Source organism: Phoxinus phoxinus (assembly GCF_949152265.1).
Source record: "Phoxinus phoxinus genome assembly, chromosome: 13".
In the NCBI taxonomy this organism is placed as follows: Eukaryota; Metazoa; Chordata; class Actinopteri; order Cypriniformes; family Leuciscidae; genus Phoxinus; species Phoxinus phoxinus.
The window spans coordinates 10,064,726-10,092,033 of NC_136888.1; the positions used below are offsets into that span (position 1 = coordinate 10,064,726).

Consider the following 27,308-nt stretch of genomic DNA (forward strand, 5'->3'; position numbering starts at 1 on the left):
TGTTTGTTCCACTGCATTTGTGCTCTAGAACCAGGCCTTCATTTCTGTGCGAAAATTTTCAGATTATTCCTGATTTATGGATTTTATTGAAAAACAAAAAATAATAAAACTCAAATTTTTCACTGTGGGGTCTGTTCGGAACAACCAAATCAAGCTGTGTGTGTGTGTTTAGATGGATGTATTAATGTAACAAAAGTCACAAAATCTTATGCCAGTGAGATGGATGGATTTTTTTTTTTTAAATGAGGAAACATCAAATAGAGTCCATAAGGTAGATGTTGGTAAACCAGACAGTTGATGGAGCCCATTGACTTCCATTAAAATAGAAAAATTATAATATGGAAATCAATGGGGTCCATCAACTGTCTGGTTTACCAACATTCTTCAAAATATCTTCCTTTGTGTTCAGCAGAAGAAAGAAATTCAACTAAAACAGGTTTGAAACAACTTAGCTTCAAGTAAATGATGACAGAATATTCATTTTGAAGTAAAATATTCCCTTTTTAAACTTGTTTATCAAAGGCCATAAAGTTATCTTTGGTTTTCATAAACTCATATTTCCTCAAATATAATGTAGGCCTACATTGACTGATTTATCACCCCATTTTCTTCCTGCTGTTACGCCTCAATTCTGTCACTTTAAAAAATAACCTCCAGAGCATGATGTATCCAACACTGTTTTTTTTTACAGTAAGCGTGACACAGCTGAGGTGTTTGCTTTACACTGAACAGTTTTTTGCTTTCCAATAACAAATAATTTCCCCCAAAAGGTTTTGGGTTTTGTAACATGGCTTCTAAACACTCTCCCAAAGTGAGAAGAGATTGTTGGTGTCTAGACAGTTTCATTTCAACCCAGACTTAACAAGAGGGTTCAAACCTTTGCCAGTCTTTTCCCCCTATGAAGGGCATCCAGATTGTCTATGGTAACCAAGGAGATGTGTCTTTTGAAAATGTATGAAATGTTCTCTTAAATGAAGCCCCTGTTGTTGTTTGATTGCTGGATTATTCTTATTTTTTCAAATTTAGTGTGTATTCATGCACGTGTAGCAATCACGCTCATTCATATTCGCTGTACAATCAGTGGGATTGATTGTGTTAAGAAAATCATTCATAATGTTTTACTGCTCTCTGCAGGGAGGAAAACAACCCCCTAGTGACAATAGCTGTAAAATGTGGCCCGAGTCCTTGTGCACTCATTGGTGGGACGGCACCTTGGTGATGATCTCTCATTGGCTACCGGCTGCTTTTACCACGAACCAATCGGAGCTCCTGTATCCAAGTCAACTTGGAATGTTGTGCTATTTAAATCCAGAGAAGGTGGATCTGATTTATTAAATTATACATTGAGAATCGACTGATTGAAATGATTCTCGCTGTATAGGTTTAAAGTTACTATATATATATATATATATATATATATATATATATATATATATATATATATATATATATATATATATATATATATATATATACATACAATGTCTGTCTGTCTATCTATCTTTGTGTGTGTGTGTGTGTGTGTGTGTGTGTGTGTGTGTGTGTGTGTGTGTGTGTGTGTGTGTGTGTGTGTGTGTGTGTGTGTGTGTGTGTGTGTGTGGCTTGGTTTATTATACATTGTGGGAACCGAATGTCCCCACAAGGATAGTAAAACCTGAGATCACCTCCATTGTGGGGACCAGCCAGCGGTCCCCATGAGGGGAATGGGTTAATAAACATACTAAATTATATATTTTTGAAAATGTAAAAATGCAGAATGTCTCCTGTGATGGGTAGGTTTAGGGATAGGGGCAGTGTAAGGGGATAGAATATACAGTTTGTACAGTATAAAAACCATTACGCCTATGGAATGTCCTCACAAGGATAGAAATGAAAAACTGTGTGTGTGTGTGTGTCTGTCTGTCTGTCTGTCTGTCTGTCTACTGTGTCTGTCTTGTCTGTCTGTCTACCTTTAAACATTTCTGTCTAAAAGGCTTGACTAACTCGGTCAAGAAGCTGTTTGGGGTCTAAGCTATTTACAAGATCAGTATAAGGAATATTTCATGTGAAATGAAGTAAATAAATAAAAAATGCTGTTCATGACTTCAGGTAGAGCGTGACAGGTCTGTCCTCTTTGCTTGTGTCAGCACAATACAAACGAGTCACTTGCCTGAGTTTTCATCGCCATCTGCAGGTTAAAAGCCACATAGGCCTAGTAGACATGTAGACTGACCGGTCACCGTGATTTTGCCAATACATGTTCCTGAATCAACATATGTTGTATGTATTTGTATTTTGTAATAACATTCCAGTCCCAAAATGTAGTCCATACCCTATCCCTACCTCTAAACCTAACCCTACCCATACATTTTCCCTAAAATCAGAGGGAAATGATAGCTGAATAACACTGATGTGGAAAGCGAACCCTGGTTCTAAGTCTAAACTTGACATAAACTGTAAACTTGTCCCTCAAATATGATTACTTGATTGGAAAGTTGTTCCAGGATCAACAAAGATGTGAAATGTAATTGTGAAATCAAATCACGTTCACTATAGACTCACCAGACCCTCATTTAATGATTGCTGTACAAATATGACAGTACTGTATTCACCACAAGATCATTTTAACACAATACTATTATTATTTTGTATTAAAATATTTACTGAACGCTAGGATGCTAATTGAAATTCGAATGAAAAAAATAAATAAAAATCAAATAATAGTACAATACTCGTCTATTCTTTTAAGGATTCTTGTGTGTGTGTGTGTGTGTGTGTGTGTGTGTTTGTTTTGGGGCATAGAAGGACAGATTTCAAGACATTTCAAAGAGCTATAAGGACCCTCCGGTATAGGAGGACAGTTGGCTGTCCTCATAAAAATAAACCTTATAAAACCTTTTCTCATCATGTTTTATTACCCAAAAAGTGGTTTTCTCAAAAGTCTTTGTGTACCAAAAACCTGACATATTTTGTATATTTGTGTGTCCGCCACTGCCCCCTATCGGTTGTCGTGGTCCCTGCATGTTGCGACACACAGGCGCGGGAAATTATACACAAACGCGGGAGATTATACACAACGCGCGAAATTAGACACGAATTCAACACTGCGCATGCTCAAGTTTGCACAACTCATTTTGATTGGCTGGATAGGAGAGAGCTACGTCTGTCATCAGCTGATTCATTTTCCCGGGAGATCTGGATATATGCACGTTGTGGAGAGCAGGTAAGAAATCAATAATAAAACGTTTTAATAGGTTCCAATGACAAGTATGGTTATGGTTATGGTTATGGTTATGGTATTTAGCAGACGCTTTTGACTAAAGCAACATACAAATAACGACAATAAAAAGTTAAACTTAACAGTTACGAGTAATGACCGTGACCCAATACCACGCAATCACGGCCTTTTCAACTTTGACAAATTAAAAAATAATACAAGTTTAATCGATTTGTTTTAAATATCCATGAAATAAAGACAGCTTAAAAGCACAATTAATTGTATTGTGCCATCGCAGGCTAGCCTATGTATTTATTTTATCTTATGACAATCGACCTTATGTTTTGATATTTTTTACATGCATTTTATATACAATAGTTTTAATTAGAACTATGTTATAGTTTTCACATATTAGCAGTATTTTAGTCCCTCTTTTCACTGAGATTGTTTCAAATTAGTTTTTTTTTTTCCCAATCTTATATGTTTCATTCAGATGACCAAGAACATACACATTTTGGAGGATGATCACGTCAATGAAGAAAATATATATATTTTTACAAGAGAGATATTAAAAGAAGGGCTTTGTCCAAAATACAATATAGATAGGGTTACAATGGAAAACTTGGAAGGCCATTACAAATATATTTTTTATTAAATGAATCATACTAACAGGATTGACATCACAGTAATAGGACTGACAGGATGACATGACACATTCTTCAGTATACACTGCACATATTTGCTTACATAATATTGTACAATTTTACCTTTTTAAATTGCATGATATTGTTTTGCACTCTTATAGTGTTATTGGTGAAACACATTACATTTCTAAGAGATCTAAAGCCCGGTTTCACAGACAGGGTTTAGATTAAGCCATGTTAGGCCTTAGTTCAATTAGGACATTTAAGTAGCTTTTATAAACGTGCCTTAGAAAAATGCATTACTGGTGTGCATCTTGAGACAAAACAATGACACTGACATATTTTAAGATCTGTCAGTGCAAGTTGCTTTCAGTTAAAACAGCTCAGACATGCATTTTAGTCTGGGACTAGGTTAAGCCTTGTCTGTGAAACTGGGGGCTAATGTTCTGTTTGTCTGTGTATGTCCCCTCACAGAACTTCAAATATATTGATATACTGACAGGAAATCTTATTTGAATGTTATGAAAGCATAGAACTCAATGGTATTAGTGAGATGAAAAGTAGTGAATTTGTGTTGTTGTTTACATTTTTGTTTTTAATTTCCTTAGCAAATTCTGTCATGCCCCGTAGAACTACCCCCCTTCAGGATGCCACTGATCACATCCTTGCAGGAAGAGACAAGAGTTCAATGTTAGAGATAAGATACATTAATCCAGTGAAAGGTGAGTGGCTTTGACACACTGTGGGCTCGACTGAGGGGTTACACGGCTATGGTTCTTGAGTTGATATTATGACCAGTGGTTTTCAGTCTATGGCTATTAATTGTACAAACATCAATATAAATTAAAGTTGTTAATAGTATTGTAATAATATTTGAGTTAATAGTGGTGGGCCTGTATGTTGCTATATTCTAAACGTGGCATTGTAGCAATTTATAGGAATAATTCAATTTGATGTGATTATTTGCAGTGCTGAGTTGTATCCAATGTATAGTCTGCTACCCCTGTGTCTCTAATAAGGTTGTGTCTGCAGGTCGTGGTATCTTCACTTTAGCGGTTTTCAACCAAGGAGACTTTGTGGTGGAGTATAGAGGGGAGCTCATTGATGCAGCTGAAGCTGACCATAGACGTACACTGTACCACAATGCATGTTCAGTCTTTATGTTTGATTTCATATGGAAGCGGAAGACATGGTGGTAAGTTCAGAATGACTAATATGTTTAGATTTCTTAAGTGAGAAGTGTAGGATTTCTGAAGTAAAGATCTCATGTTGTACTTTAACTTATCAACTGTGCATCGAACAACTAGGCCTATACTTGTATTGGATGTTGGCATTAGTGTAGTTGCTTACAAATTAAAGTACAATTCAAAAGTGTGTCACTATAAACGTCTGTTTAGTGCATGATGTCTGTAAATTTGCAGTATTGATGGAGCACTTGAAGATTCGTCATTTGGCCGTCTCGTGAACGATGAACACAAGGCACCAAATTGCAAAATGAAGCTGATCGAAGCAGATGGGAAGCCACATCTCTGCCTTTTTGCACTGAAGGAAATTACGGCAGGAACTGAAATCACGTATGACTATGGGGGGAAAGAGTGGCCCTGGCGTAAAGAGGTTGGTCATTTTGATTTTTTTTTTTCAATGAATTGGTGTCAAGGTTTAAAGCCTATATTTTGACATCTTGATAACAATGAAATCATCTCTGTCTTAAAAGCTACTGTGTGTTAAGCTGTGTCAGCTTCATGATGCCACAGAGATTACACAATACCTATCGCTTGTTAGTGCCAACAATTCTAACCAAAAAAAAGAAGTCACTGCTTGGTGGTATTCAATCCGGTTTTCAGTTAATCTTGTGAGGTTAATCTTGAACTTGCATGACTCTCCCAGGTGATGCCAGCAAGCTTATCTGTATGTTTTGTCCTGAATGTTTTGTAGATTCCCCCTACTGTTACAAGCACTGCTGCCCAAGAGTCTATTAAAGACCAAACCATGTCATCCACAGTCTTTATTAAAGGTCAGTGACTGTTTGACTTGATGTTTTATCTAATTGTCAATGGTGTGCTGTAGATGAGTGAGAAACTTTTATGCCACATGTGGCCATGTTTACTGAGATGGTTTACATTAGTGATGGTGGACATATAAACGTATTGTGTCTATGAAGGATGTGAACCAGTGATAGTGTGGTTGCTTCTAGAGGGATGCACAACCCCACCCTGGCCTTCCTCATATTCTCTCCTGTATTCTACAGAGACCAGTGAGAGACCAGAAGTCCAGTCCTGCAATATGACTTCAGGCAGTTCTGCTTGTGAGGTTAGGTTGAATACGTCTGTCTGTTAAAGCAATAAGTCCCTTTGTTTTAAAATGGCTAAGGAAAGTAGTAGTTCACAACGCAAAGCATCACCACGTACACCTGGCATAGTTTTATTGAATGAGGGCACGGCAAAATTTAGTGAATTATTCGTAAATAACAATTCTTCCGCAAAAGTAATTTCCTGTAGCTGAATTGTTGGCAAGTAATTCACAAATGCAGACAGCGTAACCTTTCTAAGGTGTACTAACATAGAACAAAATGCAGCCAGAGATGTGACGTTACGGGAATTTTACAAAAGGATCAAATGTGATCCAGCCAATCATATTCAAGGGTCAGACCATTTTAAATTGTTACTCTGCCTTAGTCAGTTCAACTGTACAATAACACAATTGTGTAGTGATGTCCAAGTTCACATGTGCATTTTTCTGTTTAACTTGTTTAGACACAGCGCAGTGGTGCAAGCTTCCCTTCTGGCCAACACTCCGTTGCAGAGCTTGGTGACCACGGCCATGACTTGGAACCCAATGTTTTCTCTGCAGACTTATTCAGAGGTGAGTCCCTGCTTGAATGAGCAATGCCTGGTAAATACTAGGGTCTTGCAAAGCACTGTGCCTTCATGTCCTGTGTTCTCTTCAACAGACACCGCATTGAGAGCAGAGTGTCAGTCATCCAGTCCCACAACAGCAGAGCATGAGGTTAGTTTGAATTCAGCTGTTTATTTCGGGATGTATGAATTTTTAGAAATGAGGTAGTTACGTAAGCAACATATTTATCAATGAATTACAATTATACTGCAGATACAGTCTGAAAATCTTTGTCGGTACATATAGTCATCTTTAAACATTTTGTTCCCCTGTCTACATCATTTTGAGTGTCATAAAACTAAAGGTTTGAGTGGGGTTCTTTTTTTAGGTGCACTGTGTCAGAGGTCAATTGGACACTTCTACGAAAGAGGGGATTAGTGAAGTTGGAGTCCAGCACCAGGAGGTGTCACCCCCTATGTTCTCAACAGACCTTGCCAGTGGTCAGTTATAGTTTTGAGTAAATATTGGTAACTTTTGGCAATGCATGTCTTGTCTGCTAAGGGTTTGTAGCATGATAAACATGTGGCAATATCAGGCCATTTTTAGATGATTTATTTTCCTGTCTTGATGTATATTTTGAGTAGAATTTTGTCTGTCAGGCATGTGAGTTGAGTATGTTATGCCTATATGTAGTTTTATGACTTGAGGAAAGCCAAGCACTGAATCTCCCTGTGTTCCCTTGTACAGAGACCGAATCGAGATCAGGCTGTCAGTCATCCAGAGCCACACCAAACGACTCTGCTTGTGAGGTGAGTTTGAATTCATCTGTGTTCTGAAATTGACCAATGGTCAGAAGTACTGTGATGTTCCATGGAACACAATTTTCAGTGTTTTAGTAAACATGTTGCACGGCGGAAACGTCCTCTATTCAGTATGGATGGTCTTTACTAACTTCGGTGTCCCCCCAACACTGGTGTTTTTCTGAGTGTGCCACACACTGGCAGTTCAATAGTGGCAGTCTTAGAGTTTGAGCATGGATGTCATTAAGAGTCCAAAGGACAGTGTCCTTGCATACCTTGAGTTTGTCTGTGTTACAAACTGTCCTCACATAACATGAATATTCCTCTGTGTCACACAGATGTAGAAACTAGCATGTGCTTGTAAAGTGGCTAGTTAAGGAAGAGCGTTTCTCTCTTTAATACACATTCTTAGTTGTGGCATCTATGTGTACCAATATGGTGCTTTGTCAGCTGTTTCCTGCGGCTTGATGCTGAAATTTGTTGTGCAGTGACATGCCTCCCTTATACAAAATGGGTGCTAAATCTTGTTAAATATTCTGTCTTTGCACATATGTAGTATTATCATCTGTACCAGTTGATGCCTATTCATCTTTGCTTATTGCTGTTCTTTTTTTAGGTGCACTGTGTCAGAGGTCAATTGGACACTTCTACGAAAGAGGGGATTAGTGAAGTTGGAGTCCAGCACCAGGAGGTGTCACCCCCTATGTTCTCAACAGACCTTGCCAGTGGTCAGTTATAGTTTTGAGTAAATATTGGTAACTTTTGGCAATGCATGTCATGTCTGCTAAGGGTTTGTGGCATGAAAAACATGTGGCAATATCAGGCCATTTTTAGATGATTTATTTTCTTGTCTTGATGTATATTTTGAGTAGAATTTTGTCTGTCAGGCATGTGAGTTGAGTATGTTATGCCTATATGTAGTTTTATGATTTGAGGAAAGCCAAGCACTGAATCTCCCTGTGTTCCCTTGTACAGAGACCGAATCGAGATCAGGCTGTCAGTCATCCAGAGCCACACCAAACGACTCTGCTTGTGAGGTGAGTTTGAATTCATCTGTGTTCTGAAATTGACCAATGGTCAGAAGTACTGTGATGTTCCATGGAACACAATTTTCAGTGTTTTAGTAAACATGTTGCACGGCGGAAACGTCCTCTATTCAGTATGGATGGTCTTTACTAACCTCGGTGTCCCCCCAACACTGTTTGGGTGTTTTTCTGAGTGTGCCACACACTGGCAGTTCAATAGTGGCAGTCTTAGAGTTTGAGCATGGATGTCATTAAGAGTCCAAAGGACAGTGTCCTTGCATACCTTGAGTTTGTCTGTGTTACAAACACGTGCACAGATTTTTACCCTTTTTTTCACAAAATTACTTTAGTTTCTTAGAATTGTTTTTACTTTTCTTGCTTTACTTAAATAGATAGTCCTGGGTTAATCAACCTTTTTCTTTTTAGAAATGTCAGGATAAATCTAAATTTGACTTTGGACACAGGTTCAGAAACTAGATGTGTTGTGTTTTAAATGCCAGATGAAGGTTTACGTCATTATCTATAGGAATTGTTTTCTTTGCCATCATCACAAGAGTTCCAAGTAGAAGCATATATTTCTCTTTTGTGTGTGTGATGAGTGACGCCCCAACAGTTAGCCAAGCTAAACATAAGTCACAGGAATGTAATAGATATGCTTCGCTATTATATCTCAAAAGTAACTTCTTTCCCCCTTTTCATCTCTCCTGGTGGATTTGTAGAAAAGGTTGTGTAAAAGTTAAACAGCTTTTTTTTCAGTTTTTTTTTTATTCATGATATAATTTGTGTGTAAAGGTTTTATATTTATTTCATGTTTTAATTTATTTTCACAGTGTAAGATCCACAAGCTGGTTTTTGAATTGGTGAGAATTGACAAATGCTGGATATGCCATTCTCCTTTGACATCTATCAGATGGCACGGTGTAAGATGCAAACGTAAGTGTGTTATTAATTTTCTCTTAATGAATGCATTTCTCAGTATACTATAAGTAGTTTAATTTCATGCCATGGGTCAGTTCCAGACTCGCACCTATAAAGCATAAAAACATGTTGATTGAATGTTTTATCAGTTCAAACCATTGCGGTAGAAAACACTGGAGTGGCAGATACTATGACATACCAGGCAAGTGAGTTTGCAAGCTGTAGCACATGACAGAGAACAGAGAGTATGCCTGCAAACTAGTCGCCTTTTGGCAAAATTTACCGTTTTGGAATCAAAATAGTAAAAATTTATGTGAAGTGAAGGAGTTTTTTTATTGAGGGGTCTGCGAGTCGGAGAAGCCGCATCACAAATCTGTCGCGCAGGGTTTCCCTATCCCTGGAGACTTTCGCCTTTGGATGTTGAACAAGTCCTTAATTTGTTTGCTATTATCATTTATATTATTAGGCTATCTATATTATCCTATTGCTCTTTGTTGATTAGACTTCGGCCTAAGTTAGGCTACAACCTTGCAAATGTTTAGCTCTTTCATCCGGTTCACTGCAGCTCGGCTAAATGCGTCTTTCATGGACTTCATTCATTTCCGTGACTCCGAAATAAAATTACAACTTATAGATGAGTTCTTTGCAATGTTAACCAAATCACACAATAAGTGAAACACCACTGTTTGAATTGTTGTATAGACTAATTTCAACAAGTCCATATTTGCGACGTTAGCAATGCAAAAACTGCAGTTCTTGGTTTGATGCTCTACGTGAACATAGGGCAATGTTTGTGCTACTTCGTCAGCATTTTTAAAGATTAGCTTGGCTGAAAAGCATAATGCACAAACGTTTCATTATGTCTAAGTGAATATCAGCACAAACAAAATGCCCTCAAGTCCGTGGTGCGCTCAGGTCATTGCTGAAGTCATTCTGTAATTACGCATATGCTCACCAACTTCGAAGATGATGTTAAACCCTTCGAGCAGTAACTTTCAAACTTGCAGATTTATTAGAATGTCTATGTACTCAAAGTGTCTGTCCAATAAGCATTTCCAAGTGTGTGTTTTTTCTAACTTTGTCTAACTTCATGCCTTCCAGTAAGTCACTGGGCCTATCTTTACGCATCTGAGTTGAGAATAGATCGAGTGGGCTTTTTGAGTGGACTTCAAATTTAGTTTGGCTAATTGAGATGATAAATTTACTGTATATAAAGGTCATGATGAACTAAAAACTTTAGACCTAATAAATCCAGACTTCATTCAATGGATCCACCAAGCAATTGGCAATTCAAATGCTTGTAGGTGTCTCCATACCTTTCCAATTACTTTCCTTTAACTCTCACAAACCTCAATTAATGTAGGTTAAACATTTCAGCATTTCTGTTCCACATTAGACCATTCTGCCAGAAGTCTTTGGGCCAAGGATGCATTCTGAAACACAACCTATATGGCCTCACACATTGCACATTAAAAAAATAATCAGTGTTTGGTCAGGTCAGGCTACTAATGTGTCTGTTTTTACAATAATAGTTTTATAATCATAATCTCAAATCTATATATAAGCCTCATTCATTAATTTTGTTTTTATCTGTCTGGAAATCCCCAAAAATTCTGCTTTTCATTCTGAACTCACTTTATGCTTCAGTTTTCAGTTCACTTTATGCATATTTAGTGGCGTTAGTGAATTTAATGTGTAATGTGTGGGATCACTACATACTTTTTAACTTTGACTTTGAATGGGTAATGTAAATGCTCTGCCACTCCAGTGAATTCTACCTTAATGGTTGAAACCTGTGTACTTTTTTTCTACCGGTAAATGGAAAGTTTTAGCCATCACTCAAACTGTGCATTTTTACTGAACAGTTAATTTTGTTATCATTTCTTGATTTTGTATGTTTCATAAGTGTGAAGATATTTGCATTTAATAAGAAAATGAGTATGTAATTGGTCAATATTGGAAACAGTCAATTGTTGTCTAACGCTGTGGTTTGCCTAATTTTGTCTGTGAAGAATGCTGTGGTGTGTGGCATAAAATCTGCCTCCAGAAATCCTCAGAAGACTGGGATATATCAGATGTAAGTGTACATTGAAGTATAAAATGCATAATATCAATATGATGGCTCTTATCAGTTTGTTTTTGACATCCATCCTTCCCAAGTGAATTTCTGTTATTTAAAGTATGCTGTATTTAATTAATTAATTAATTAATTAATTAAATGTACTTTGCAGGATGATGTCTCATCTGATGACGAGTACATCCCAGACTCTGTATCAGATTCAGAAAGCTCAGGGACAGAGTTGAGTGTTGAGTTGCCTGAACCATCAAAAAAGTCCCATACCACTAATATGCCTGATTTAGGCATTACTTTTGCTGAACAAGAACAGACCATAGATATACAGGACAACTCAGAAGATATCTGTAAGAATATCCTGATGGATCTAGAAACTACTGGTGATCTCCAAAGTGACCCCGAACCAGAACCAGAAAGCTCAGAGTCATACCTGCAGATAACAAAAGATGCGAGTAATGAAAAGGGTACTGTGGATATTCTTGGCCAAAGTAAATCCCCAACCAAATCAGGAAAAATCCTTAAAAGCCAAGTCAATTATTGTTTTGTATGTGGAAAACCTCAAACAAAACTTGCACGTCATCTCGAGAGGCATGTAAATGAAAATGCTGAAATCGCACAGGCACTCCAGTTCTCCAAAACATCAAAGGACAGAAAGGTTCTTCTAGAGAAATTCCGAAACCTTGGCAACTTCAAGCATAACTCAATTGTTAAAACCACAGGGTCAGGCTGTCTTAAAGTGAAACGGAGTTCCAAAGAGAGCAGCAGGCCGGAGACGTATGATTACTGCTTGTACTGTAAGGGTATGTTATCCAGAAAAGAACTTTCTCGACATATGAAAAGATGTGCTCTAAGACCCGAGAATAATGTTGAAGATGGACCTGAGTTGAGAGAGAGAGTCATTGGTATAGCATCTGCTCAATCTACAATGTCCCAGCCAATTTCAAGTGAACTTTGGTCAGTGCTGGGCAAAATGCACAAGGATGACGTGTCCACTGCAATAAGGAATGATCATTATCTCCTGCAGTTTGCCCAGTCCCTCTTTAATAAGCATGGGAGTGACAGATCAAAGCATGAGTATATAAGACAGAAAGTAAGGGAACTTGGGAGATTACTTGTGACTTTGCGCCACACAACTAGAATCCATAACATGGAAGAGGCAATAAAACCAGGCAACTTCTTTATTCTTACTAGTGCTGTCAAGAGAGTTTCAGGTTTTGATCATGAAAACAACACATTCAAAGCCCCAAGTTTGGCCCTGAAAATTGGCCATTCTCTCAGAAAGATAAGTGACCTCATCATGTGTCGTGCCCTCATGGAAGAGGACCAAGAGGGGATCGATTCCATCAGGAGGTTTCACACACTTCATGAAACAAAGTGGTCTGAATTAGTTTCCCATTCTGCCTTATCAAACCTGAGTGAGGCAAAATACAACAAGAGCACCAGGCTCCCACTGGCCAAAGACGTTCAGAAGCTACAGTTATATCTTGGTCAGCAAGTGGAACTGGCTAAGGAGAAACTAGCCGATAACCCAACAGCAGGCACTTATGCAGCACTAGCAAAGCTGACCCTCTGTCAAGTCATTTTGTTTAATAGGAGGAGGGAAGGTGAAGTGGCACGGATGACTGTAAAAAATTTTGAAGATCGTGACATGTCACAACTAAATGATGACATAAGCACTGGGCTTACAGAAGTTGAGAAGAGACTTTGCAAACAATTCGCCAGAGTGGAATTGAAGGGGAAAAAAGGACGAAAAGTTGCTGTGATCCTGACCCCTGATATGACTGCTAACCTGTCACTCCTCATTAGTAAGAGGAAAGAGTGCGGAGTAACTGAAAACAACAATTACCTCTTCGCTGTTCCTTGTAGTGATGGTCACTACAGAGGGCAGTTTGGTCAATTTGCAGATGCTTGTGGAGCCGAAGATCCTCAAAACCTCAGATCAACTAACCTTCGCAAACAGATCGCCACAATAAGCCAAGTCATGAACTTGAAAGATAATGAACTTGACCAGCTGGCCGATTTTCTCGGTCATGACATTAGGGTGCATAGGGAGTACTATCGACTGCCCCAATCAACAATTCAGCTGGCCAAGATCTCAAAGCTGCTTATGGCTATGGAGAAGGGAAGTGTGAAGGATATTCAAGGAAAATCTCTGGACGAAATTGGTGGTATGTATCATTTACATGTTGTTAAATCTAGGTGTATGTGTATATGGTTGGTGTAATAACATTTGATAACATTTTTAGATTAAATTATGATAATAAATTATGATAAATAATTATGAATAATTATTAACTGTCATTTAATAGATGACATGGACGATATGGATACAGGATCACAGCAACTCCCTAATGTTTCCACATTGCAAGGTACTGTTCAAATTGGGACCCAAGGCTACTGAAATTGTTGTATTCTGTTCTGTGTTACAGATTTTGTAATTGTATTGGTGAAACATTTAAAATAGGCTTTTTTTAATACATTTAGATAACCGCCTACTGTTATTTCAAACATGTATGAACTTTTTATATTTATTTTATTTTACTCTTTGCTGTGTAGTTGATACCATTGTTTTTTTGTCTTGTTTTGTTTTTAGAAAATGAAGACATGTTGGCTTCTGGCACTTTTGGATCGCCTCACCTCTCCGAGACTGCAGCTCAAGGTATAATCTCAATGATGGACCCAAAGTTTGCCCAACATAGGCTATGTTGAGCTGGGATCTGTGGGTTCATTATAGTATATAAAATTTTAGTCAGGAATATTCCAGTAGTACGATGGTTAGAAACTTTGTTAGAAGCTTAACTTTTTGTCATCTCTCTTCATTGTGACATATGCTTTGTGGCTAGTATTTTAATGTGTTCAGTAGTTTGCATGATAATTTTAAAACAACAGGGAAGACTTGGCCTGTGTAAAATCTACATAATTTCCTAGTAAATGATCACTCAAGGTATTGTTGCACAGTCACGCTCTCCTGATTTTATCCGGTTCAACAATTTTGCCATGAGTATAGTTATTATAATGTAGAATTGGCTGTCCGCAGTTGTATACCTATCCCCTCCATGCCCATGGTGTCTCTTTAAGCCCATACATTTATACTGTGCAATATGTTTTTTAGATGACCAGGGGAACTCTGCCTGTGTAACTTCCAGTTCACCTCATCTCCCTGACTCCGTTACTCAAGGTATTATATAAATGCATTGCCATGTCCATCACTAGGCACACTTGCCAATGTGCAGTCAACACTTACATTATGTTTGGTTAGACATAAAGCATATAAAGAAGCTGGATGTATTTTGTTTTAACAAGCAGTGTAATGAAATGTCATGTTAATGAAAACAATCTAACTTGCTTTTTAGCAGATCTAAATTCAATTTATTATCACACACATTTTGTCTACACAAGTTCCAGCTTGTTTGGCAATTTTGAACAGCAACATCCCTACCTGCAAGTACTTCTTGTAGGATCTTTTGTCTTTTTTTGATCTTCTAATCTAATTTTTTAATTGTTTAGGTTTCTGTGTTTCATCAAGGCGGTGTGTGAAGAGACCATGGTCTGAGGAGGAGATACAAGCTGTGATGAAACATATGAGGCCTTTTATTGAAAACGGTGTCACTGTCACCAGCGAGCAGTGCCTGAAGTGCAAGGCAAAGGAACAACCTATCTTGGAGACAAGATCCATCCAAAACATTAGAGATTTTGTACGCAACAGAGGCTTGGCCTTTAAAAGGCATTCAAATGCTAAACGCTAAAATGCACTTTTGGATAGCCTGAGCCTTTACTTTTCTAGGCATGTTTTACTAGTTGGGTTCCTGTGTTCAGAAATGGTTTAGGTCACTTCATTTATTTGGCTCACAGGCCTTTTTTTTTCTTTGCTACGTGGTTAGCCTGATTCACTTTTATTTTATTTTATTAATTTTTGCAAAGCTGTCCTTGGTTAAGGAATGGATTTTTGAGGTGACCAAATCAAATATAATTCAGTGATTCAACAAATGTTGTGTTGTGTCTTAATAATGACAAACCTAGATTATTATTTTTAACATTTTTAGCTTAAATGCAGATGAGTTGAGTTTAGTAGTCAAACATAATGAAATCAACTCAGCTAAATATAATTGGTGAGACCACAAAACAACAAAAGAGCAAGCATAATTATAATAATGTGATTAGGTTGTCTGAGAGAATTGAGGTTGTTTCATTGTATTGAGAGTAAACCTACGTTCCACAAACAGGACTGGTTGAAGGGAAGTGGGTGAGTGACTGACAAAGTTTTAAAAGAAAATGCAATCAAGCATGGAGGCCTTCAAGTTACTTATTAGGCTATTTAGGCTTCATTATCCATTATATGTTGCTGCTTTGTATGTTCTTGTTGCATTCTATAAACCCTTACTATTCAAATTGCTAGTAAAGCTGATGAACTCTCATAGAGATCGTTTTTAAATAGGTTTAACATATACCCTAACGAAATGTAATTTGTGACAATATCCCTAAGTAGATAAACATGTTTTTGAAGAGTGGTTTGGTAAGTGTAACAATTAATCCACTGGAGGCAAGATGTAGAGAACCCAAATGCAGTTTATTAACGTAACATATCCAAAAACAAGCTCAAACAAAGGCGTGGCTTGAAACAAGAACATTGACTAGACATGAGGCATACAAAGGCATCGGCATTACTCCGAAAAGGCTCTTTTCTCAGGTCATGTATGATCTGGTGCAGTGGGCAATGGCAGACCCTGGACACGCAGATTGCAGTGTGGATGTGAAACACAATGGACTTTATGCACAGCTGCACTACTTCCTGAACTTTAGCCAGCTCCTTTGTTTCCTGTCTGCCATTATTGGACAAACTGATTAATCCAGGTGTGCCTGACCAACAACAATAATCAGACACACCTGGATTAATCAGTTTGTTCAATTATGGCAGACCGGAAACAAAGGAGCTGGCTAAAGTTCAGGAAGTAGTGCAGCTGTGCATAAAGTCCATTGCAGGTTGGCAGTTGGTTCAGGACATGGAAAAACTCCATAATACTAGGGAGCAAGGATGCAATGGCATGTGCTGGTGGGGTTGAGTTCGTCCTAATGGATGCAAGCAGTTTTTGTGTTATGCTCTTAGTTGATTTATTGACATGTGCCCACCTGTAGGTAGACCCCATCAGATAAGAGCTGTGGTGTTATCTGTACACTTTTGTAGCTTGACAGAATTGGATTGTGGGTGCTGATGTTTTCTAGAGGATGAAGTGTAGAGTTGATTGTGCTGCTTATGTACATTATATGCAAATTATGTCCCGATGTGATGAGTTATTTACAACTTATGTGCCAAATTGTAATGCACAACAGAGGTCAACAAAGAAAACAAAAATGACCTTAATATATCCCATATTATTATAATGGTGTGCCTCAGTCACTTTGGTCTTATAATCCATGTGTCCTTTTAAAGCAGTTTATACTTGGTATATGTGTATGGTGAACTGGCCTTACAGACCTTGTGTCCTTTTAAAGCAGGTTAAACTTGGTATATGTGTATGGTGAACTGGCCTTAGGGACCTTGTGTCCTTTTAAAGCAGGTTAAACTTGGTATATGTGTATGGTGAACTGGCCTTACAGACCTTGTGTCCTTTTAAAGCAGGTTAAACTTGGTATATGTGTATGGTGAACTGGCCTTAGGGACCTTGTGTCCTTTTAAAGCAGGTTAAACTTGGTATATGTGTATGGTGAACTGGCCTTACAGACCTTGTGTCCTTTTAAAGCAGGTTAAACTTGGTATATGTGTATGGTGAACTGGCCTTACAGACCTTATGTCCTTTTAAAGCAGGTTAAACTTGGTGTATGTGTATGGTGAACTGGCCTTACAGACCTTATGTCCTTTTAAAGCAGGTTAAACTTGGTATATGTGTATGGTGAACTGGCCTTACAGACCTTGTGTCCTTTTAAAGCAGGTTAAACTTGGTATATGTGTATGGTGAACTGGCCTTACAGACCTTATGTCCTTTTAAAGCAGGTTAAACTTGGTGTATGTGTTTGGTGAACTGACCTTACAGACCTTATGTCCTTTTAAAGCAGGTTAAACTTGGTGTATGTGTATGGTGAACTGGCCTTACAGACCTTATGTCCTTTTAAAGCAGGTTAAACTTGGTGTATGTGTATGGTGAACTGGCCTTACAGACCTTATGTCCTTTTAAAGCAAGTTAAACTTGGTGTATGTGTATGGTGAACTGGCCTTACAGACCTTATGTCCTTTTAAAGCAGGTTAAACTTGGTATATGTGTATGGTGAACTGGCCTTACAGACCTTATGTCCTTTTAAAGCAGGTTAAACTTGGTATATGTGTATGGTGAACTGGCCTTACAGACCTTATGTCCTTTTAAAGCAGGTTAAACTTGGTGTATGTGTATGGTGACATCATTGACCTTGTACACCACACTGTCCTTATAGACCGTGTTACAGAAAAGTCTTTACAAACCACCAGAAAGTCTGAAAAAGAGCACTTTTTTATATCTCAGTTGTGCAAAGAAAATCTTTTAATTTTAAGTCGTGTATAGGTTCGCTGATTTTTTTCATGATTTTTGATATGTTTTTTGTAGCTCTAGCACCACTGGAACCTGGTGTCCCCGCAGCCCTGTGCTCAGTCTGATTTGCCCAAAAATTCAAAAATTGTCCCCCTAGTCCGACAAACGGGTATGTGTGTGTGTGTGTGTGTGTGTGTGTGTGTTTTAACAAACCTTGCTTGGGTTCAGATTTGAAGCTGTGATTTACCGCCATTCGTTTGAAGTGCGCGTCTGTTTCTATAACAACTGCGCGCAACCACCGACACAAACACTGAAGCAAAAGTTTGGAACGTATCACACTCTTATAAAGTTCTTTTCATTTGCATTTTTATAGCTTTTTTCTATCAAGCTGCTCTACATGCAACTAATACAGTCAGCTTTACAGCTGAAAGGACAGAACGACAGCATGAGTTTCTGAGCACAAACTGGGATTGTGAATTGAAGATGTCTCAGGCATATAGACTCGGCTCCTCGGCGAAGGTGGAGCAGCTGCAAGAAGAACTATCCGCTCAGATTCAGGCTCTGAGGACTGAGATCGAGGACAATGAGATGTTACATAAAAGATCATCAAAACCATACAGGTAAGACTGATATAGTGTTCGGGATATAGTTCACCACAAAATTAGTATTTTTTCACTACTAACTCACACTCATGTTTTTCCACAACCTGTGAGTTTCTTTCTTCTGCTTAACACAAACAAATATTGTGAAGAATGCAGGCTTGTGCAAAATTCAGAATTTGGAATTCATGAATTGGAATTTGAATTGAATTGACTCCGCCCCACGGGAAGTTGAATTGGAATTGGAATGACAGGAAGAGGAATTATCATGGCAATTCAAAGAAATTCCACACAGTCACGCAACAGAAAGAATGTGTTGAATCTCACATACATTCAGTGTTAGGAAGGTTACTTTGGAAATGTAATTGCTTAATGTTATACAAGTTACCCATTATAAATGTGGATTGGATTATTTTATTTTGATTACTTTATCAATGCAAAGCAATTTCCTTTTAATTTGATTAGTAATTAATTGAATTACACATTTTACCGAGCAGTAATACAACTAAATACAATTACATTAATTTTGTAATTTAATAACATAATTTAAAAATTTGTAATGCTTCCCTGTCACTGAATAAATGTATCAATGTTTTACTTATTTTAAAAAAATTAAAAAAAGTATATTGTTTAAATCAATCATGATGTGGGCTTATTTGGAACACATGCGGGCTTAAATGGTGCCAAAGTACCAATTAAGCCCATGCCAGACTTCTGACTTTATTAATAAAATATCTTAATTTTATATTCTAAAATGTACATCAACTAATAAATACATTTTCAAATGTGAGATTAATCTTGCATTTTAACAAATAATTTTTCTTATAAACCATGTCAATATCTATGAAAAAAACCTAGACTTAGATTTTGGTGGGCTTAATGGGTACGCTTACCCAGTGTATTTGTGAATATTATGAGGACTGTTTTTATGTTTAATTCAGTGCCTTCACTGTGTAGCCTATATGCATCTTTCTCTACCGTGAGCGAGATTATAATGTTATTCCCCGATGCTGATGTACAGAACAAATGTTACATTCGAGGTAGACATATATTTCTCTTGGTTGTTTAGTTGCCTTAACTTTATATCGCGCCCCCTGCTGGTGAGGTTGATTAACAGCAGATTGGGATTATGCTCGGTAATCTACTGCTTTTCCTGCAGTTCCTGGATGTCAATGTTGAATTTACTGTCGAATTTGAACCACTGAATTTGTGAAAGCGAATTTGTAAAGTGAAATAAAATGGACCGAAAATTGCCCGTTGAATATTATAGGTTGTATTTTTAAACCGTTTGAATATTTTGGAAGTGAAATATGAAAGGTGAATATGGATTGTTGAATTTCTATTAATGAAAATGTGTTTTAAATGTTTTGATTTGAAATATTCACAGCTTAAATATACAACCATGTTGAATTTCAGCCCATAAAAATGCAAGCCCTAAAAATACAATGCATTAAAAATACAATCATGGTTATTGCAATGCATATTTTTTTCAAGTAGTGTAATTCAACAGGCTTTTTATTTCAAAAACATTTGGCATTATTTTACTTCCATAATTCTGCTTTAATTCAAAGTCGAATTGTAATTCCAGATCCTGTTTTTGACATCGATTCAAATTCAAGAATTGAATTGGAATTCAGGAGTCATTCTCGATTCAATTCTGAATTGTGCACAAGCCTGGGAGAACGTGGGTAACAAGTTGATGGACTCCATTGACTTCCACAGCCTAGGCTACTTTTTGGGTATAGAAACTTTCCATAAATAAAAAAATAATTTAAAAAAAGCTAGTTGCGAGTTTTTAATCTCACAATTCTTGCTGTTTTTCTCGCAATTACGAAATTCTGACTTTTTCCTTACAATTGCGCAAAAGGTTTTTCTTACAAAAAAATACTTTTTCTTACAAAAGGTCGCAATTATCTTTTTACTTGTTTTATTCTGTGGCAGAAACCAGCTTTTTTTTTGGCAGTTACCATCAATTGTTTGGTTACCCACATTCTTCAAAATCTCTTCTTTTGTGTTAAGAAGAAGAAAGAAACTCATACAGGTTTGGAACGATTTGAGGGTGAGTAAATGATGACAGCATTTTTAATTTTGGTTGAAGGTGAACTAACCCTTTCACTTCTATAACTTAATGAGTCATTAACAAACATACATTTAATTATGTAATGCTTAGCATTACTGTTCATTCTCACCTTCAAAAATGCCATTGAACTTGATTCCCTATTCATATTTTGTATCCAATAGACCAAACTATTACTTTTGCCAACTTTTTCAGCTCTGTCCATATTCCAAAAGATGTGTCTTACTTTCGTATGGAGAGGCAGCAGGTGCTCCTTAAAGCTCTGCAAGTGAGTTTGTACAGTTATTTGAGTTCTTAGTTTTTTAAGCTCTTGCATCTGTTTATTTGACATACCTTGTTGTTGTTGTTGCAAATGACCTGTGACTTTAGGTTTCGTCCACAAAGCCTGTTGTGTCGCAAGCAGAAGTGGCTGAGAGAGAGGTGGAGAGCTGTCTGACACAAGAGCACACACCTGACGGTCTGCCCTTACTGCTGCATCAGGTCAGTTATTATGAGCTGTTTCATTGTGCTTCTTTCACAACTGATGGATTTTACACAGTTAATGACATGAACTGATTCAACACTGAACTGACTGAACTTAACTATTGTCTTTTTTTAGAGCTGGTTTGCGTTAGACTTTGAGTTTGCATCTGTTATTTTCCTGCTTATCATTGTGAAGCTGCTTTGGAAGAATCTGTATTGCATTAAGTCATATAAATAAAGGTGGTTTAACATAATTATAATCTTGTATTAAAAGCATTTCTGAAAATATTGCCTCCTTTCACAATAGTTCTACACAGATCAAACGTATAAACTGGCACGGTGCAAATACCAGCTGATGCTGAGATGGAGGAGATTCGGTCGCCATTCCACCGTCTTGGAGAAACTATATCCTCAATATAAAGTAATCTAAAATTTGACATTTTATAATAATAGTTTTCATGCATTCAGTGGCATAAGGAATCTATTAACCCTGTCCTCATTGCTTTGTGTAGAAACAGATCACACATTTAAGCAATGAATTTGAGGACTCTGTGCACCGGGCACGTCGTCTTGCCGTGTCCAGAGAGAAGGTCCTGGCAGGCGTGGAGAGCCCCGTTGCTGTGCTCACACAGGAGGATGTCATCATTTACCTCCAGTGGCTTATTTGCCATCTGCACTCCACCAAAAGCGTCTTCAACTTTCTGCATGTGAGAATACATAAGAACACTGGGTAACACTTTAGTTTGAGGACCAATTCTCACTATTTACCAGTTGCTTATTAGCCTGCATATAATTGGCTGTTTATTAGTACCTATAAAGCACATATTAATGCCTTATTCTGTATGACCTTATTCTACATCCCTTAATCCTACACAATACCTAAACATAACCACCTACTAACTATTAAAGGGAAAGTTCACCCATCATTTACTCACCCTCATGTTGTTCCAAACCTGTATGAGTGTCTTTCTTCTGCTGAACACAAAAGAAGATATTATAGAGAATGTGGGTAACCAGACAGTTGACGGGAGCCATAAGCTGGGTTTACATCCAAACGGGATCTAATCTTTTCAAAGTTTGCAAAAACAACAACAATAAAACTCAAACAAATGCGTTTTCATCAAGTTGTTCGAGCTAATGACAGTGGTATTGGTAACCTAGTAACCAACAGTAAATAAAACACCATCTGCAGAAACAGCCGAATAGTCACGTGGCTTTAATGTTCGCTACGTCAGAATTTATTCGGCAAATGCGTTTCCATCTCCCATTATCCACATTAGCTCTTTTTCGCACTAGTCAGAAACCAACTCAAGCGAATTTTTCCGAAACTTGCCGTTTCCATCACTCATTTCGGATGCAATCATTCAAAATGCACATAAAAATAGGGTGATTTTGTTTCCTACAATGGAAGTCAATTAGCCTGGGAAAACCCTGACGAACTTCCGGCTTGCCCATTCAAGCACATTTCCAATTTTTCCAAATCGAGGCACCAATCACAAACGTTGAGGTGGGCTTTACACGATGACGATCGCTCTGATTGGTTTTAGGTCTATCCAATTGCGCCCAGAGGCATTTGAGCGACGTTCTTTAAAATATATTTTGTGTTCAACAGTAGAAAGAAACTATTACAGGTTTGGAACAACTGACAAAATTACACACTTTTGGGCTGAACTTTCCTTTTAACAAGCAGTAAGTTAGGAGTTTACTGAGGCAAAAGTCATAATTAATATTGAATATGTGTTCTCCAAACTAAAGTGTGACCGAACACTGTAAAAATTGGTAACTTGCTATTTCTACCTGATTTAACCACTCAAAATGGGTTTTGATGGTATAAAAGATTCAGATTTTGGTTGGTTCAGTGAGGTTATATAATATTTTTAAAACCAGTTAATTAACCAATTTTCAATGAACGTAACCAAATAGTCAAGACTGGGTGTCAGGATTCAGAGAGGGGGGACCCAGACACATTATATTTATTCTTATACAGAAGACACAGTACACGATCTGTGAGGTGGGAAGTCCGAATAATTAAATTTAAGTTGCAAACATTATTTTAATGAGTTCTGTTGACATAATGTTGATCACTACATAAATGTAATATTATGTCATTTAAACTAAAATTTCTGTGTCAATTGATTTTTTAAATAACAGGGTCAACGTCTCTTGCGCGGATCATTGTGCTTATAATAGTTATTTTTACAATCAAACACCTCCCGCAATTTAGAATGAGCAAACACTGCATTTTACAACAAGCACTGATTGTGCTCAGTGCTGTTTGGGTTTAACGTTAGGGAGAAGTGACAGCGCGCTGTGAAGAAAAAGATGAAGCACTTAGATGAACGCGGCTAGTTTTTAATAGTTTTACCTCACATTTTCTTTTTATAATCCTTGGAAGCCAAAATCGAAAATAAAATGAGATGAACTACCCAGATCAGATGTATTTTTGATGGGCAGACTCTGTCGAAGCACTCGGCAGATATCATGAACATCGTCAGATAGATAGCTTCGTGAAATATTGCTAACATTAGTGTTCAAAACTTAACAAACCATTGGATGTGCATCAAACTAGCATATTCCAACATATTTAGACATTTTAAAATGCTTATTTGAGAAAATATACTTACAATTAAATTGTCCCTTTTCAGCGGTGTCCGCCATCTTGTTTAAAAAAAATTACCGGTTTAGTGAGTCTGCAAGTTATCCTGGGTAATTTCATCTTCCACTTTGTTTTAAGCCTGCATCGGACCGCACTATGTTTTGAGGGTTGATTTTAAGGGGAGAATAGCACTCCCCCTTGCTCTTTAGAGTATTGGGACACCCTACCCCTACACAAGAACGCGCAAAAACAAGGGTTAGGGCAAAAATCTAGGGTAAGGGGAGGTATTGGGACAGGCCCTAAATGTTGAAATGAAGTGTTTTTTACGAAAAGGGAAAGATATGTTAGTGTTTCATGCTGTTATGTTTCTGTTATGTTTCTGCTATGTGTATGTTTTTGAAGAGTAGTTCTCATGGTTAGGTTGTGTGTGGCTTCATGAAGGTATACACTACACTAAGTTTTATTTTCATGCTAAGCTACAGTTAATAAGTTACTGCATGTGCTATGCTAGCTGTTGGTTATAACTGAAATGTATAAGCATAACTGGTTCTGGTTCTTTTTTGTGTCTAATTAACTTCCTCTAACTCAGTGTAACTTGTTGAACATACAGTAATTACAGGTACATAAAACATTTTGTGTAGAGTGTAGGGAGGACATGTCCATCTCAATGTCTATGATGTTTGTCAACTAACAATCAATGATAATTTATAAGAACAATCTGGTTTTAATAAAAAATATCTGTTGGTTGTAGGTTCTTCATTATCTCCCTTCGACCGAGTGGAATGCGGATCAGTCCAACGCTGTAGATTTGACATCTCCTGCATATTTTGAGGGTAATGAATGTTTTCCACCCATCCATCCATCCATCCATCCATCCATCCATCCATCCATCCATCCATCCATCCATCCATCCATCCATCATAAAATTCAGCCAATACATATGTTCTGCTTAAATAAGTTTACATGTACTTTAGATAGAGATCTTTAACTGATAGCTACTCTGTTTTTGAGCCATCAGGGGTATTTGTATCAATGTCAGAGGTCCCCTTGCACTCAACCAATTTAGAGGATTTTAAAGCGCAACTAGACTTCCTCCTGTCACATTACAACATCCAATATGATATCAGCACCATCAGGACAGCTGGAGATGAAATGGAGCTTTTTAGTCTGGTAATCTTAATCAAATTACGTCAATGATATCTTAAAATGAATTCTACAACTTGATGAATTCTTGTGCATTATATGAATTGTAACTGTCAATAATGTGATTTGTTTCTATTTTATGTAGGTTAGTTACCTGTTTCAGACTGTTTTTAAAAATCAGGAGGAGATGAAGACCTTCTTGCAGTACGACAGCACTGATGCGGCAGACAGGAAGTTTGGGAGAAAGAGTCCGAACATGGCCCTCAGAAAAGAGTCCAACTGGATTCCTCATATACAGGTCAGACAAGCCAACAGTATTTTTTATATGTGATCATTTATGAACTATGTGATGGAATATGATATCTAAGCTCTATTGTGCCTCCTGTGGGAAACAAACAGATGAAACCAAAGCGAGATCCTTGGCAACAAAAGCAAATAGCCAAACTCAAGGAGCTCAGATCAATGGATGAACTTCTCCAAATGCACAGCAAGTTCCTGGAGGTGAATGGCTGAATTTGCCACTCATATATTAATTATTTCATATATACTAAACTTTTTTGTCAGGTTTGCTTTAGTCAATGTATTAGTTCAATCGCACTGAAGTTTGTCAGAACACAATATATCGCCAACACTTTTCCATTTGTTAACTCTACATTAGTAAACATGAACTAACAATTAAAAACTTCTAAAGCATTTATTAATTTTAGTAAATGTTAATTACATTATTTACTAATACATTATTAAAATCAAAAGTTGTATCTTTAAATATTATTTTGAATGGACCTGAGCTGAAATTAACTAACAATGAACAGTTGTATTTTTATTAACAAATGCATGGCTCATTGTTAGTTAATATTAGTTAATGAATTAACCAAAGTTACACTACTATACTCCAACATTACAATAATGGTCTTGTTTTGCACTTTCTTCTAAAGGAGTCAGATCTTCATAAAGTAACTGAAGCTTTGAAGGATTACACTGCATCTGTACATCAGCCAGAAAAACCCTCAAAACCTTCATCCATCAGCACAGAAACTCTCAAAGAATCTTCTGCTATATGGAAAAGCATTTATAACTCAACAAACATGCCTCAGGTGAACATCTGTGTGAATAGTAAATAATATTCTCCAAGTCAGCTGTTACGTAACGTGGTAGTGGAAATAGCACGAAGATGCAGGAGGAGGATGAAAATAGTCTTTAATGACAAAACTTAGGACAGATGTGAAGGCGGAGGAGAATTTATATGTGCGTTACGTTTAGGCGATAAAGCTCTTCCGCATAGGGATACACCATGTGTTTACTTGCTTATGACTCCTCAGGAAGCCTCCTCACTCCTCGCTCCTCGCGGTGCAATTAGAGAATTGAGATGTCCTTCAAGATGGCTGAGCTCGATCGGTTTCCGGGTCATAGGATGGAGGACGGAGGAGCGAGGAATGAGGAGGGATATTGAGATGCACCAAACCAGAGCAAACAAAAATAACTAAATTAGATAATTAACATGAGACAGGTAAAGGAGATGACCAATTAGACAGACTGGGGAAAACTGGGTCACAGGACTAAACCAAAAACACTATGAAACAAGGGAGACAGTTCATACATGTAACATCAACATGAATCTTACTTTTTTAAATACGTGTTCCTGGTCTTGTTATGAACAATTCTTCAGTGCACATTGTTGACAAGTTTTGAAAGTTTTTTCACCACAAAACAAAAGATAAAAAAGGTAATTGTGACTTTAAAAAAAAAAGATTTCTCCCAGTTACGAGTATATATCTTACAATTCTGAATTTATCTCTTGCAGTTCAGAATTTATAACTTGCAATGGCACGTTTGTATCTTATATCTAAATTCAGATTTGTAAAAAGAAAAAAGAAAGAAAAAGAGTCAGAATTGCTAAATATAAATTAAATTAGAAATTGCAAGACATAAGTCAGAATTGCAAGAAATAAAGTAAAAATTGAGAGAAATAAAGTCAGAATTGCGAGAAATAAGGTCAGAATTGTGAGATTAAAAACTCGGAACTGCAAGAAATAAAGTCAGAATTGGGAGAAAAATGTTTAATTGTGAGAAAAAAAGGCAGAATTGCGAGATGTAAACTCGGAATTGCGAGAAAAAGGCGAAATTGTGAAATATAAATGGATTTGCAGGGAAAAAAGGCTGAATTGTGAGAAAAAAGTTGCGAGATATAAACTTGGAATTGTGAGAAATAAAGTCAGAATAGTGAGATATAAACTGAATTGTGAGAAAAAGTCAGAATTGCGCAATATAAACTTGGAATTGTAAGAAAAAAATCATAATTGCGAGATATAAACTCGGAATTGCAAGAAATTAAGTCAGAATTGCGAGAAATAAAGGTACAATTGTGAGAAAACGGCAGAATTGCCAGATATAAATTTGGAATTGCGAGAAAATAACCAATTACCTTTTTTTATTCTCTATGGA

At 37.2% G+C, this 27,308-nt stretch overlaps 2 protein-coding genes across 2 annotated transcripts in view; both read left to right on the top strand.

The window, feature by feature from the left end:
- Nucleotides 1-27,308, top strand: part of LOC307008867 (uncharacterized protein) — a 67,608-nt gene that overhangs the window by 11,954 nt on the left and 28,346 nt on the right. Inside the window, exons 2-12 of the mRNA XM_079632143.1 lie at nucleotides 1,135-1,317; nucleotides 18,363-18,609; nucleotides 20,861-20,933; nucleotides 21,035-21,145; nucleotides 21,435-21,548; nucleotides 21,640-21,834; nucleotides 24,475-24,556; nucleotides 24,742-24,893; nucleotides 25,012-25,164; nucleotides 25,266-25,367; nucleotides 25,802-25,972. Of these exons, the coding sequence (XP_079488269.1) occupies nucleotides 18,473-18,609; nucleotides 20,861-20,933; nucleotides 21,035-21,145; nucleotides 21,435-21,548; nucleotides 21,640-21,834; nucleotides 24,475-24,556; nucleotides 24,742-24,893; nucleotides 25,012-25,164; nucleotides 25,266-25,367; nucleotides 25,802-25,972 (1,290 nt within the window). The 5' untranslated portion in view covers nucleotides 1,135-1,317; nucleotides 18,363-18,472. The remainder of the gene's footprint in view (nucleotides 1-1,134; nucleotides 1,318-18,362; nucleotides 18,610-20,860; nucleotides 20,934-21,034; nucleotides 21,146-21,434; nucleotides 21,549-21,639; nucleotides 21,835-24,474; nucleotides 24,557-24,741; nucleotides 24,894-25,011; nucleotides 25,165-25,265; nucleotides 25,368-25,801; nucleotides 25,973-27,308) is intronic.
- Nucleotides 3,182-15,305, top strand: LOC307009219 (uncharacterized protein). The gene is made up of 19 exons (XM_079632821.1): nucleotides 3,182-3,202; nucleotides 4,449-4,562; nucleotides 4,873-5,035; nucleotides 5,262-5,454; nucleotides 5,776-5,854; nucleotides 6,089-6,150; nucleotides 6,594-6,702; nucleotides 6,791-6,846; nucleotides 7,064-7,175; nucleotides 7,423-7,484; nucleotides 8,092-8,203; nucleotides 8,451-8,512; nucleotides 9,331-9,433; nucleotides 11,431-11,495; nucleotides 11,650-13,660; nucleotides 13,802-13,861; nucleotides 14,086-14,151; nucleotides 14,605-14,670; nucleotides 15,000-15,305. Exons 2-19 carry the CDS (start codon nucleotides 4,460-4,462, stop codon nucleotides 15,236-15,238), a joined length of 3,723 nt encoding a protein of 1,240 aa, XP_079488947.1. The 5' UTR covers nucleotides 3,182-3,202; nucleotides 4,449-4,459; the 3' UTR covers nucleotides 15,239-15,305.

Coding starts and splice junctions, on each gene's coding strand:
- LOC307009219 (XM_079632821.1), top strand. CDS start 4,460: ATGCCCCGTAGAACTACCCCCCTTCAGGATGCCACTGATCACATCCTT. Junction 8,513..9,330: donor CAAACGACTCTGCTTGTGAG/GTGAGTTTGAAT, acceptor TTATTTTCACAG/TGTAAGATCCACAAGCTGGT. Junction 13,661..13,801: donor ATCTCTGGACGAAATTGGTG/GTATGTATCATT, acceptor GTCATTTAATAG/ATGACATGGACGATATGGAT.